Consider the following 13553-nt stretch of genomic DNA (forward strand, 5'->3'; position numbering starts at 1 on the left):
TCTGAGGTAAGTTAACTATCAAGATTAGGGTCCATGAACATTCATCTGTGATATGAGGGACCATGCTATAATCAGGTACCATACAGCTAAAAACTGCTGTACTTCCATTTGTGACTATGCCTCAGATGGATTCACTGTTCACTGGTTCTTTAAGCCTATGGTTCTTTAAGCCCATGGTTTGTATTCCACACATGTCATTACCCATTAATAATACTGAATTAAAGTAACAGATTCCAAAAATGTAATAACATTAAAATATCATAATGTACAGTATGTCAATGTACCTTCCTGCAGGAATTTTTAAAACTGGTAAGTTGACAGAAACACTAGCTATGGCTGCAGCAACAAAAATGGATTGATCACTAGTTGATACGAGGCCTGATGTCACGGAATAGGATACATTCTCTTCCTGGAAATTCTTTGCACTAAAAAAGACAATTTTAAACCAAAAACTTTTAAAATTAAATTTTAAAATTCATAAGATATCCACGCTGTTAAGCTCTAGTCTTGGCATAAAATCAAGGAGAGTAAAAAATACAGAAGTAATTAGAAAACAACTTAAATGTCAATATGAACTCTGAAAGTTCGTTACAAGTCACTAAGAATATTTGTTAATAGTCACTAAGAATATAATTATATTTAAACTAATTACTACTTAAGTATGATCACCAGTCAGGGTTATTCAGTCAAATAATGAACAGTCCATAGTGAAATTAATGTAATCAATATGCTATGCTGTGCACATGATCTCACACCAGTTTACAATGAACTGATTAATACTCGGGGAAAAGAAATGGTTATAGAAAGAATTAAGCATATAATACATTCAAAGTCAACAGATATGAAAAAATATCTTAAAAGAAGAATCTGGTATATGCAATATGGGATAAACCAGTACATGTCAGTGAAAATGTCGAAATAACAATACTAGTAAGAATGTGTAAACACTTCAAGGTGTTAAATAGTGGTAAAGGAAAGGGACAGACATTAAGACAGGTACCTGAAGGAATCGACTCCCAAACAATCTCAAACATAATATAAGCATCTAATATATGATTATGTTTCTGCTGGCATAACATGCAAGTGTTTTGTAAAAAAAAAGAGACTACTTTTTAGCATTTGATTAATGTACAAATGAGGCCTTGGTGTCATTCAGACTGGAGCTAACAAAAAAGAAAAGGGCATATGGTTGAACAACGACATAGCCTTGTTTGTCTACAAATTAAAATATAGCTTTTAATGACAAGTTGAAAGAGCAATATATCCAATGTATAGAAAGAGCAGATTTCTTGAAATAGATCATAAAGCCAAAATGTTTACAATCATCTTTCTGAATACATGATAATGTATTCCCTTTTGAAGTTTCTTGAAAATTTCCAATTTGAAAAACTTTTGATCCATTTTCTTTATCAAATCTATTCATTTTTTTCAATTATAATCTGCTAAATTTTACAACAGCCAAAATGACCTGCTGCATACTATATCATCTAATCTTGCCAATTTTTATGTTTTCAGACGTGCATTTCATCTAGTAGCTCTCCAAGAGTTTAGTCTCTGATGTTAAGTACTGGTGGAACCTACCTGTGTGTGGTCACTGTGGAATCTGTCCAGCCTGAAGCTCTTATCTGGTCCAGATCTACATGAATATCTACATTCTGCGATAGAAAACATAAGTATAAATCAAGTGGGCCAGAGATCACTCACCTGGCTGACATCAGCAAAACAGCCAAATGCAAGAGCAGATGGCCAAGAAAGCAAATTTTAAAGTAAATTATGTTTCTCCAAGAATCTTTACCCAATCACATTACATTAGGAATATCAGTTTGCTACGTTGTGAATCAAACGCTACTAAGACAAAAATCATCTTCTTCTGTCTATCTCATATAGACAAAGGGCAATAACTCTTGCCACTGCCAGTAGGGTTTAATAGTAGGGCTGGATTCGCAAAGTAACAGGCTAATATTCCTAATGTCATGTAATTTAGGGAACATACCTGAATGATAAATGTGTCAGTAGAATGCTATTGTAAATTTCTTCCAATGCTGTTGATTGCAAATTTTATGAATGCAACTGTTTCAAGCATCTTCATCCATTTTTGATAGTACATCTGTATCATTTGATCACAATTAAAAGGCTTTTATGCCAGGAATCTTTCCATCAATGTTGACAAATTCTCTTAAGCAATTTTCTTTAGATAAAATTGTTCAAATATTTGGGCTTTGTAGATAATGTTGGTGACATTTCTTGGTGCATCAGAATCATCTATATACCTTTTTGCTTAGGTGTATCTTTTAACTTAGGATGCTTTCTGTCATATTTAGTCAAATTCTTATGACTGGTTTTTGCGAAGTTGTTAAAGGTTTTCTATTTGTAGTATCAGTAGCCATATTTGTACAAGCTTTAGAGACTTTTATGCCAGGATGCTTTCTATCAAATTTAAATTAACTGTGGCCATACTTTATGATTGGCACCATCTGTATAAACTTTAAAGGCCTTCATGCTAGAAAGATCGCTGCCAAATCTGTCTGAAACTTCTCCAGTTGTTTTCTGAAAAGTTAAAAACAGTAACTGCTGATGGACACTGGTTGACAGACACAGGACCAGTGTGTTAATGAGCTCATTGTGCCGTAGACCAGGTGAGTTGCACAAATTTTAATCATAGTAATGTAACTTTTCCACTGACACAATTAGCAATGGTTTACTGATCTACCTCATCTAATCTTGCCAATAATGTTCTTTCTATGACTACAGCATATTTTTCTTAAGAAAGTTACTGCAAATATTAAGCAATCTTAATTTACTTTAGAAATGTATCTCCAAGTCTAATCCACCCAACTTCATTTTGGAATGCAGTTTCTAGGGCTATCCCTTATTTTGTTCATACAACTATTTCCAAGGCTATTCTATTTTACCATCGTAAGCAAAATATTAAAAATCTTCAAAGAGATTCAAAAGTATTCTGGAAATAATCCAATAAACATATGTCTTGATCTGACAAAAGATAATTCTAATTTCCAATTAGGATTCACTCTTCTTGAAAAGGTTTCTGGCCATTGTTGTTTTAGTCACTCCTCCATTTTTGCATTATTGTTAACAAAAAATGTAATTATATTTTGAGAGTTCTGTCATAGAACCATGCTGACTAAATTACACATGGAAGGATGACCTAATAATCAAGATATGAATTTTAATTGAGACAGACTTGAAGGCATGTTATATCATTTTTAAACAATCTTTAAGTACCAAAAAGGACAACTGTATGTTATTCTTTACATAGCTTAGTCACAAGATACACAGCTCATGGATTATCAATAATAAAGGAGGCAGAATTTTGTACTATTTTTATTAAGATATTGAAGTAACTAAATCAGATAGGATTTGGTTTTGGATTGGTCTGGCACAGCAACATAAGTAGGTTCTTTAGTACTGAAGCAACTGGAGCAAAGTGTCATGCCCATGGATGCACCATGGTAGCCAAGAGGCCGATCCAATGCTAGGACTCTAACTCAAACCTCGTCACATTAACCACTGAGCCATCATGTCTAACAGATTACTTTATAAGAATACAACCTATGAAAACTATCTCCCAAACTCTATATCACGTCAATTTTCCAAATACCATGAAAGTCTCAAAAATTTCTTTACAAATCTAAAGTCATAATTAAAGTATATAATTTCTTGCTCATAATCAAATGCCATTCAAGATTTTCATGATACAACCTACTGACAGAGTATTATAAAAACTGGATGAGAAATATAGTCTCTAGATCAAGAAAGGTAACAAGCGCAGTCAGTCAGATGAAGGATCACTTCAAAATATTAGCCGATCTCATTTACTATACAACCTGTGAAAGACAATGATGATATAGTGATATAGCATTATTTACTGAGCTGGAGCAAAATATGACTGAAATTTGGTCTCCAGTAAGGTAACAAGTTCTTCCAATCAGATACAGATGACATTGACCTATTTACTATGTTGAATTCAAACTGGGTCAGAAATAACATTTCTCTGGTGGTAAGAAGCACAGTCAATCAGATGCAACAACACCTCATTGGTATGGATAGATTTCATTAATAAGAAAACTTGTCAGGAATCTTGATGGTATGAGCCTATTTACTAAGTCAGATAAAAATCTGACCAGAAATAGATTTGACTGCTTTGGTGGCCAAGTGGTTAGAGCATAGGCCAAATATGCAAAAGATCTCAGGTTCAAACCCCGGCCAAGTCATACTAAAGACTTATAAAAATGGTACTAACAGCTGTCTCGCTAGGTGCTCAGCATTAAGAGGCTAGTGTTAGAACTGGTTGGACTGGTGTCAGGATAATGCGACTGGCTGGGACGTGATGCTACATGTCTGTGGCATGATGCTCCGGTGCTAGACATGACTATAAACTGCTACACTGCAGACATCATAGCGATATGACTGAAAAATTGTTCAAGTTACATCAAAAATCCAAATTACACACACACACACACACACATTTAAGTCTATTCACAATCAGAACTAGAGTGGTATCAAGCTCAACCAATCACATGCAAGATCATGTGGATACCACTCATTATCAAATTCATGCAAAATCTTGATCATAATATATATAATCCCACATTCCAAGTTTGATCAAAATCAAATCAAAATAAGGCCTCCTGAGCGGTAACAAACTCTGTGAATTTGATGCAAGATCACCTCATTATTATTTGTGGATCCTGCTCATTACTGAACTTGTCCAAAATCTTGATGATACAAGCCCATATTTCAAGTTTCAAGCCAATCAGATGTAACATCACATCATTAATATGCATGGATCTCAATAATTACTGAACTCATCCAAGATCTTGATGATACAAGCCCATATTTCAAGTTTCAAGCCAATCAGATGTAACATCACGTCATTAATATGCATGGATCTCAATGATTGCTGATTTCATCCAAGATCTTGATGATACAAGCCCATATTTCAAGTTTCAAGCCAATCAGATGTAACATCACATCATTAATATGCATGGATCTCAATAATTACTGAACTCATCCAAGATCTTGATGATACAAGCCCATATTTCAAGTTTCAAGCCAATCAGATGTAACATCACGTCATTAATATGCATGGATCTCAATGATTGCTGAACTCATCCAAGATCTTGCCGATATAAGCTCATATTCAAATTCGGATCAAAAATATGGCCTCCAGGGTGGTAACAAGCAATTGTTGACAGACAAAATGGGCAGTGCAAAATGTACACAGGGCCAAACCATAAATTCACTTGGTCTTATAACCATGCAAGCTAACAACAATTTACAACTTACTGTTGGATTCTGTGCTTTAATTTCATGCACGAGCACTGAGGATCTACTTCTATGAGCATATATTCTTGACCCAACAAAAACACAGCCTTTCTTCTGCAAGGTAAAGTACAAGGGTTCTAGGTTTGTTGAACAGATAACCTTCAAAGCAATACAAGTAATAATGAAAAAGAAATGAAAGAATATGTCGATAAGATTTTGTTCACAATACTGTTATCAAAATTTCATCTTTCATGTACCTTTATCATGATTTTTTATTAAAGATTTTGATATCAGCTATTTTATTTCTTAACTTTGAGGTATACTTCAATGAGTTCAATTACTGTTACACTATCAAAACAAATGGTTGAAGTTTTATTAATCAGGAAGCATAGATGAATACATTTCTTACCATATTAAAGGACTGCAATCTGTATGCCAGGCCATTCCTTATTTGGAGAACATGTGCAGCTGTAAAAACATGAAAACAACATCTCATGAGAGATTTTATCCATGCTCGTTTATGTAAAATAAATCATGGAGATTAGCACAGATATGCATCAACATTATTTTATTTTTAACCTGACCAATAAAAATAATCAAGAATTACCTTGTACAAATGACCAGTCATGAGGAAGCATCCTAATGGTGGGCAGAAAAAACCCCAATGATATATTGCTGATACAAGATGTCATTACTGTCATTTGCTGAATAAAAAAATGCTCTGCCTAAATTGATGCAAATATTTATTACAGCTTCCACAGTATGATGATGAAGATCAAAACATTTTTCATTTGTAACATTCCTGAGCATTATTTGCCCAAACAGCTACAATCTACTCAACATGTTTGCACCTACCAGTGAGGTAACACTGTAACATCATTTGAAGGCAACAACTATTACTGCTACAATGAAGCCCACAAAAAAATGGCCAACACCTTCTTTATTTGACAACATACAAGACGACAAGAAAGATAATGAGTGAACACTTGCTGAGTTTTGTATTATCCCTGCGATAATGAATAAGTTCTGTTTTAATTAAAGGACTTTTTTCACAATTCAGGAAGACATTTTTTTTTACATAAATCTTACTGTCAGATGTTATTCATTTTTTCATGAATTAAAACTGATTCATTCAAAACAGTCAAGCCACACTCTATGATGTAAATTAATAGTTTCTTACAACTCAGGAGAAACTCTCAATTTCCTATTTGGGCATTTTAGAGTTCGTCAAAAAGTCAGTCCTATTAAGCATGTCCGACATATACAGTGGTCCTCCCCTTTGAACAGACTTATGACCTGCGGCAACCTGCTTTATAAGGATGGAATTTCATGGCACTGACAAATTTGTGTTCAACAGTACCCCACAAGGACATCCATCCATCTAAACACAGCCAGCATATTAATAAAAAAAACCCATTAATTTTACCACTCATGAGTGGCCATATAATACTTTGTAAAGATAAAATCTCATAAAATATCTAAATTCAGCGTACTGACATTTGCTTTAACCCATACAATGTGATAAGCAATCTGATTATCTTTACTGATGTGTGTTCTTTAGATGTTAGGTTTTGTCACTTGAATAATTACTGTGTATTATTACCACTGATGGTTAGCAACATGACAAAAGCTAAACACTGAGAAGCATGGTATTGTTCAGCTAAGTCAGCATGACATCAGGTTGCCAGAAAGCAAAAATGGTGTGTAAGCCATTGTGGCCTCCCTCATACGTAACAAAATGTAATCAAAAGAGTGCCAGACAAAAGCTAGTCAATCATGTGACAAGCTCACTTCCTTTGTAACTAGAAATATTGCCAAGAATTGAGTAATTTGTTCCAAAAAGTGCAAAATCTCATCTGATATTCTCAGTTTAGATGGACAAGTGAAAGCAATTAAACTAATTTAAAATGAAAAGATGAATAGTCCTTTATCTTGAGCAGTATGAGGCTGACATATTTTCTGTGGAAATTCTGCCTGAGGAAGAAGTTTGGTTGAAACCAGTCCTTGTCTACTTGTGTTTCATAATTGGGAACTTATGGAAACTGGACCCTCATCAAGGAAAAGCATCGGAAGTGGGTTTCCCCATTTTATCTTGGTGGGGTTCTTCCTACTTTTCTGGTTTCTCTTAGGAAGCAATGTGGGATCTGGGATGCTGAGCCTGTTGAGCATTGCCTATGTGGCAGTGAAACAGAAGACTGGAAGAGTAACCGCAATCTGAATATGACCTTGTTTGTGATGGTTATTTAGTAGCATGAATGTGGATAGAAAATCATCTCTTTACATGAGCTGGAGTCTAACAGACTCACCTACAATGTTGAAGAGTGAGTGCAGAGCTACCCTTTTGAGGCATACTCCAACTGCAAGCTATCTACAAAGCTTCATAAATGTATATGGTAAACTTGGGTTGTTGTGAAGCAACCTCATAACAAAATGACACTTACAGCCATACGAGATGTTTGGAAGGATACCATTGTAACCTAATATACACTGCAACATAGCCATCATATAAAAATGATGTTATCAAACTGGAAAAGTTATACAATGCTGTCCACTGTAGTCACAGAGTGTATTGCCTATTGCAAGACTTCCTTTTAATGAAGTACATAACAAATATAAATTTTCTCTTAAATGAAACAGAATCCATGACCATACTCACCTTATAACAAGAACTGTATTATAATAATGGGCCTTATAACAAGAACTGTGTTTAATAATAAAGGGCCTTATAACAAGAACTGTGTTTAATAATAAAGGGCCTTATAACAAGAACTGTGTTAAATAATAAAGGGCCTTATAACAAGAACTGTATTATAATAATGGGCCTTATAACAAGAACTGTGTTAAATAATAAAGGGCCTTATAACAAGAACTGTATTATAATAAAGGGCCTTATAGCAAGAACTGTGTTAAATAATAAAGGGCCTTATAACAAGAACTGTATTATAATAATGGGCCTTATAACAAGAACTGTGTTAAATAATAAAGGGCCTTATAACAAGAACTGTGTTAAATAATAAAGGGCCTTATAACAAGAACTGTATTATAATAAAGGGCCTTATAACAAGAACTGTATTATAATAATGGGCCTTATAACAAGAAATGTATTATAATAAAGGGCCTTATAGCAAGAACTGTATTATAATAAAGGGCCTTATAACAAGAACTGTATTATAATAATGGGCCTTATAATAGGAACTGTGTTTGTAATGCCTGATGGTGATTTAGTGCCGGACCTATGTCTTGCAGTATTCAAACAATGACTTAACAAAAACCATTCAGGTCTAAGTATATCCAATGAGGGATCATAACCAGTTATCTTTCCAATAGGTGGAGCCCCAGATAAACCCAATTCCAATATTTGGTGACCTTCAGAGTTTGTCGTTAGCCAGAACAATCTATTGTAGATCAATTGAGCAATAAACAACTATCCAAACTTTTATAAAATATGTATTAATGAAAACAAATATTGTCTTATTTCATATCTCAGTTAATAAAAAAAGGTGTATTTCATTAGCACTACAATACAATAAAATTACTATTTGTCTTCTTTTCCCCCGACTAATTAAAATTTCATATCTTATTAATTCTGAACTCCTTCTGTTCAAAGCTATTAAATATCAACCATTATGGCTATTAACTTCATTATCTTAGCTGCTGATTAGTGTGGCTTTATGAAAATGTCATGATTAGGGTGGTGTTATGATTAGGGTGGCGTGACGAAAATTTCCTGATTAGTGCAGCTAATGAAAATCTCCTAATTAGTACAGCTTTACGAAAATCTCATTTGTGTGGCTTAGTGAAACCTCCTGATTAGAGCTGTTCCATTTAAAGATATATGGTACCCAGGGAAGGCAGTTTTTACAAAATATATGCAACGGTACTTTGATTTCAGAGAGTTCATATTAAAATGATATGAAAATTCTAAATTGCATCTAAGGGTGAGTATCCCACTTTAAAAGTGCCTTCCCTGGGTCCCATGTATGTTTTAATGGAACAGCCCTTAGAGTGGCATAATGAAAATTTTTTTGTTTGTTTGGCTTATTAAAGATCTCCTGATTAGAGTGTCTTAGTGAAAACCTCCTGATTAGAGTGCCTTAGTAAACACCTCAAGATTATTGTGTTTTTATGAAAATCTCATTAATGTGGCTTAGTGAAAATCCTCCCATTTAGAGTGGTTTAAGGAATATCTCCTCACCAGTGTCACTTAGTGATAAACTCATTAGTGTGGCTTAGTGAAAATCTCCTAAACAAAACTGGCAAGTGACATGCTGCATTATACAATTAAATAAGAAACAGGGTCATCATAATAAAGATAATAATACTCTGTTTTAGATGAAAATTATTTTCTTAATGAGAACAGCAAACTGCTTTTTCATTTATATGACTCTTATAATTATTTGTCAAGGATGACAACTTTGAAAAACTTATTGTCATAGGCCTCCAACTTGAGAACAAGAGCATTTACAGTTGACTACAATGCAGATATTATCTTACCGTAATAATATATTGTTGTTGTTGTTGTAGGGTTTAACGCCATTTTTCAGCACAAGATAGGCTATACATGGTGGCCAGTATTAATGGTGGAGGAAAAACCCGGGAAAATCCCGGAAAGAACCACTGACCCACGAGAAGCTACTGGCAAGCTTTCTCACATACCCACATTGGCAGAATCCGAGACTCGAACCCATGCAGACAGAGCCTTAATAATATATCATGTGAACTTGATCCAATTCCAACATCACTGCTGCTTGAGTGCTTAGATCCAGTATTGCCTTCACTAACTGATGTTATTAATACCTCTCTCTCATCCGGGGAATTCCCATCAATTTTCAAAACTGCCATTGTAAAGCCTCTGCTGAAGAAACCAACACTAGACCATTACAATTTAAAGAACTTCTGCCCAGTTTCTAATCTCCCATTCATATAAAAAATCTTAGAAAAGGTTGTTCTATCCCAGCTTGTATCTTATCTAAATTCAAACAGTCTTTTTAGCAATGTACAATCTGCATATCGTACTTGCCACAGTACTGAAACTACTCTTCTAAAAGTAGTTAATGACATTCTCTCTGCGTTGGATAGCAGAAAGATTACAGTCCTTACCCTCCTTGATTTGTCTGCAGCATTTGACACAATAGACCATGATATATTACTTCACCATCTCCAGCATGTATTTGGCATTCATGATACAGCCTTACTGTGGTTCAAGTCCTACTTGGTCAAAAGGACACAAATTGTATCTGCAAATGGAATACACTCCAGCCCAGTTGATCTATGTTGTGGTGTTTCACAGGTGTTCTTGGACCTGTTCTCTTCATTCTATACACTCAGTCACTCTCAAGTGTCATAGATCATCATCCAGTGTCTCGCCAATTGTATGCTGACGACACCTAAATATACAAATCTAGCCACCCAACTGAAGTTGATGCTACCATCCAAGGTGTAGAGAGGTGTATTTCTGATGTGAAATCATGGATGATATGTAACAAGCTGCAGATGAATGATGATAAAACTGAGGCCATTCTGATCACAACATAAAGACTTTCTAATTTACATCCTTTACCTCAGACAATAAATATCAGCAACACCAACATTAAATTCACACAATCAGTACAAAACCTAGGTGTTACTCTGGACAGTACTCTCACTGAACATATGCAAGGCTGCATATCTTGAGCTGAGATGTATCAGCTCAATTCGCAAATATCTTTCAGTTGATGTAACTAAAACACTTGTGTGTTCATTAGTACTTTCAAGACTGGACTACTGCAACTCGATTCTGTCTGGTTCATCTCAATATCTGCTCCAGAAACTTCAGAAAGTTCAAAACACAGCTGCTCGGATCATACTTAGTGCACACGATCAGAGCACACCTCCCCGCTGCTTTGTACCCTACACTGGCTATCCATTCGATCCAGAATCAAACACAAAATTTGTTCTCTGTGCTACGTTTCACTGTCGGACTCTAGTCCAACATACCTATCCGACCTCACCGATGTGTACACACCAGCAAGATACTTATGCTCCTCTAATGACAATCATATACCCATTATTCCCACTATGAAAACAAAGTCATACGGACAGCGTTCTTTTGCATACCAGGGTCCAGCAACGTGGAATGAATTGCCCACTGAACTTCGACACAAAGACACAGTGATCACATTCAAAAGGGCTCTCAAAACTCACTTATTTCGACTGCAAGAACAAACTTAAAGACCTAATAATGTTTCCTACCTTAAATATTCTCAGCATGTTTTTTTTAAATAATGTTTCTAATTTCATGGTGTTTGTTTTTGTAATCATATCATTATGTTTCTTTATCTTATAGGTTTTGTCTAATGTTGTAAAGTGCCTAGAGCACGGGTGGGCAAACTACGGCCCACAGGCTGCATGCGGCCTGCCAATGGTTTTCATGCGGCCTAGGAACAAGTCATCATTCGCACTGACTCTGTTTATGTTACTCTGTTTATCAAATAAATGTGCTTCTTTTGAAGTTTAAGTTTAAGTTTTCAAATATTAGCAACATATTAACAACTGAAAATTAATCAGATGTCATTTAGAAAAACCTTTTGTTTTTGCTATTTCAAATATTAATTATTTTACTTAATGAACTATGCGGCCCGCGACAAGGTGTAAATCTGTGTATGTGGCACTTGCACTGGAAAGTTTGCCCATCGCTGGCTTAGAGCTTCTAAAGATTAGGCGCTATACAAAGTCCTCATTATTATTATTATTATTATTATTATATGTTTGACATAAAAATATTCTTTGATATTTCCAAACCAAACAGCTAAAATCATTTCTAAGGAAGTGTACAATGATTACTAAATTATCCCACCAACTATCAAACGAATTATTCACAACAAATCACTGAATGGTGCATGAATTATATGGGATATGGATCTGTTCAAAAATATTTACAGGACCGTATGAGAAAATCTGATTTTCTATTTATGTTGACAACATCAGCGATTATGCTTAATATTTTCTTAACTATCGGTTAACTCCTTCTTTTGCCCAAATAACTTAGTTCCTCATCTTTTGAACTCTTTTCACCTATGATAACCTCCATATGACTGAGACATTTTACAAAATTTAGATGCCAAAAAGAGTTTTGCTTGTTTGTTAAGCAGGAAGTAAACCGTAAGTAACCTTGGACCACTTTGATCTATACTGCCGATTTAAAGGGAAGACAACGGGCTATGATCCCTCATAGGTATAAGATTTAAGTACTACCTGCATTATAACTTGATATAAAGGCTTAACAAAAACCATCCAAGTTTAAGAATTATATGTAGTACGTACAAGATTTAAGTACCTTCAGCTTTGTAACCTGATATTGCAGTGCCTATGATCGGGTAGAACTTTACAGGCAAGGACAGGGCTCTGTTCAGGCGTATAAATAAACCATTCTGACTGCCGAATGCTACTGCTACCTTCCCATTTCCTGCAAAGAGGGCAAGAAAATCAGATGACAATTTAAATAAGCATGGTAAATGAGAACATACTGGATTTAGCATACATCACCAACTACATACCTGTTTTATACTGAGGTAATGCAAAGAACAAGTTTGAGATGGTATGAAATGGTCTCCAGATTAAGGTGTATACCCATGACATGTTAAAAGAGTTAGTTTCCCTCACTCAAAATAAACATGCCATTTTGTACTTACATGTATTACATACCCCATTTTACACATTACACAAATTCTTAAGTGTGAATACAATTTACATCATACAGGGATTTATACAAGTCAGTCAGTGCTGATAATGAAAACACTTACCATATGCACTTGCTTATCAGTCAAGTCCAACTGCAAACATAGACACTGATCTGCTATCACATGATGTGTCAGTAGAGCAGGGTCTATCTTGTTTGTTCTACTGGTTACTTTTAACAAATTGCACACATCAAGATCTGTGAAGTTTTATGTATATTTAATTTGTATTGTGTGTTGGCATTTCTCCATGACTGTGTTATATACATTTATATTGTGAGCTGGACCTTGGTCAGTAATTGAATTTAGGGTCTACCTGACTAATGTCTAGCTATTTTGTACACAACATATTACATAGCTGATATTTCTCTACATTTTAGATTATATAGTAATATCATTATTACTGGAGGTAAACATATTTACTGGTATCTGAGTTTAGGACATTAGTTTTTCACTTGGAAATTCCTTATCTTTTTGACAACATAGAATGTTATAGAAACAAAACTTGTGAAACTTCATCATGGTCCTTATATTGTGGCATAGGTTTTATAT

At 34.8% G+C, this 13553-nt stretch overlaps 1 protein-coding gene across 1 annotated transcript in view; it reads right to left on the reverse strand.

The window, feature by feature from the left end:
- LOC149785524 (uncharacterized protein KIAA2013 homolog) overlaps positions 1 to 13553 on the reverse strand; it is a 62094-nt gene that overhangs the window by 37424 nt on the left and 11117 nt on the right. Inside the window, exons 4-8 of the mRNA XM_089979329.1 lie at positions 12602 to 12730; positions 5696 to 5754; positions 5308 to 5400; positions 1582 to 1655; positions 285 to 425 (exon numbers count right to left, since the gene is read on the reverse strand). Of these exons, the coding sequence (XP_089835455.1) occupies positions 285 to 425; positions 1582 to 1655; positions 5308 to 5400; positions 5696 to 5754; positions 12602 to 12730 (496 nt within the window). The remainder of the gene's footprint in view (positions 1 to 284; positions 426 to 1581; positions 1656 to 5307; positions 5401 to 5695; positions 5755 to 12601; positions 12731 to 13553) is intronic.

The sequence above is a fragment of the Sinohyriopsis cumingii genome, chromosome 13, assembly GCF_028554795.1.
Source record: "Sinohyriopsis cumingii isolate HCF-2022 chromosome 13, ASM2855479v2, whole genome shotgun sequence".
In the NCBI taxonomy this organism is placed as follows: Eukaryota; Metazoa; Mollusca; class Bivalvia; order Unionida; family Unionidae; genus Sinohyriopsis; species Sinohyriopsis cumingii.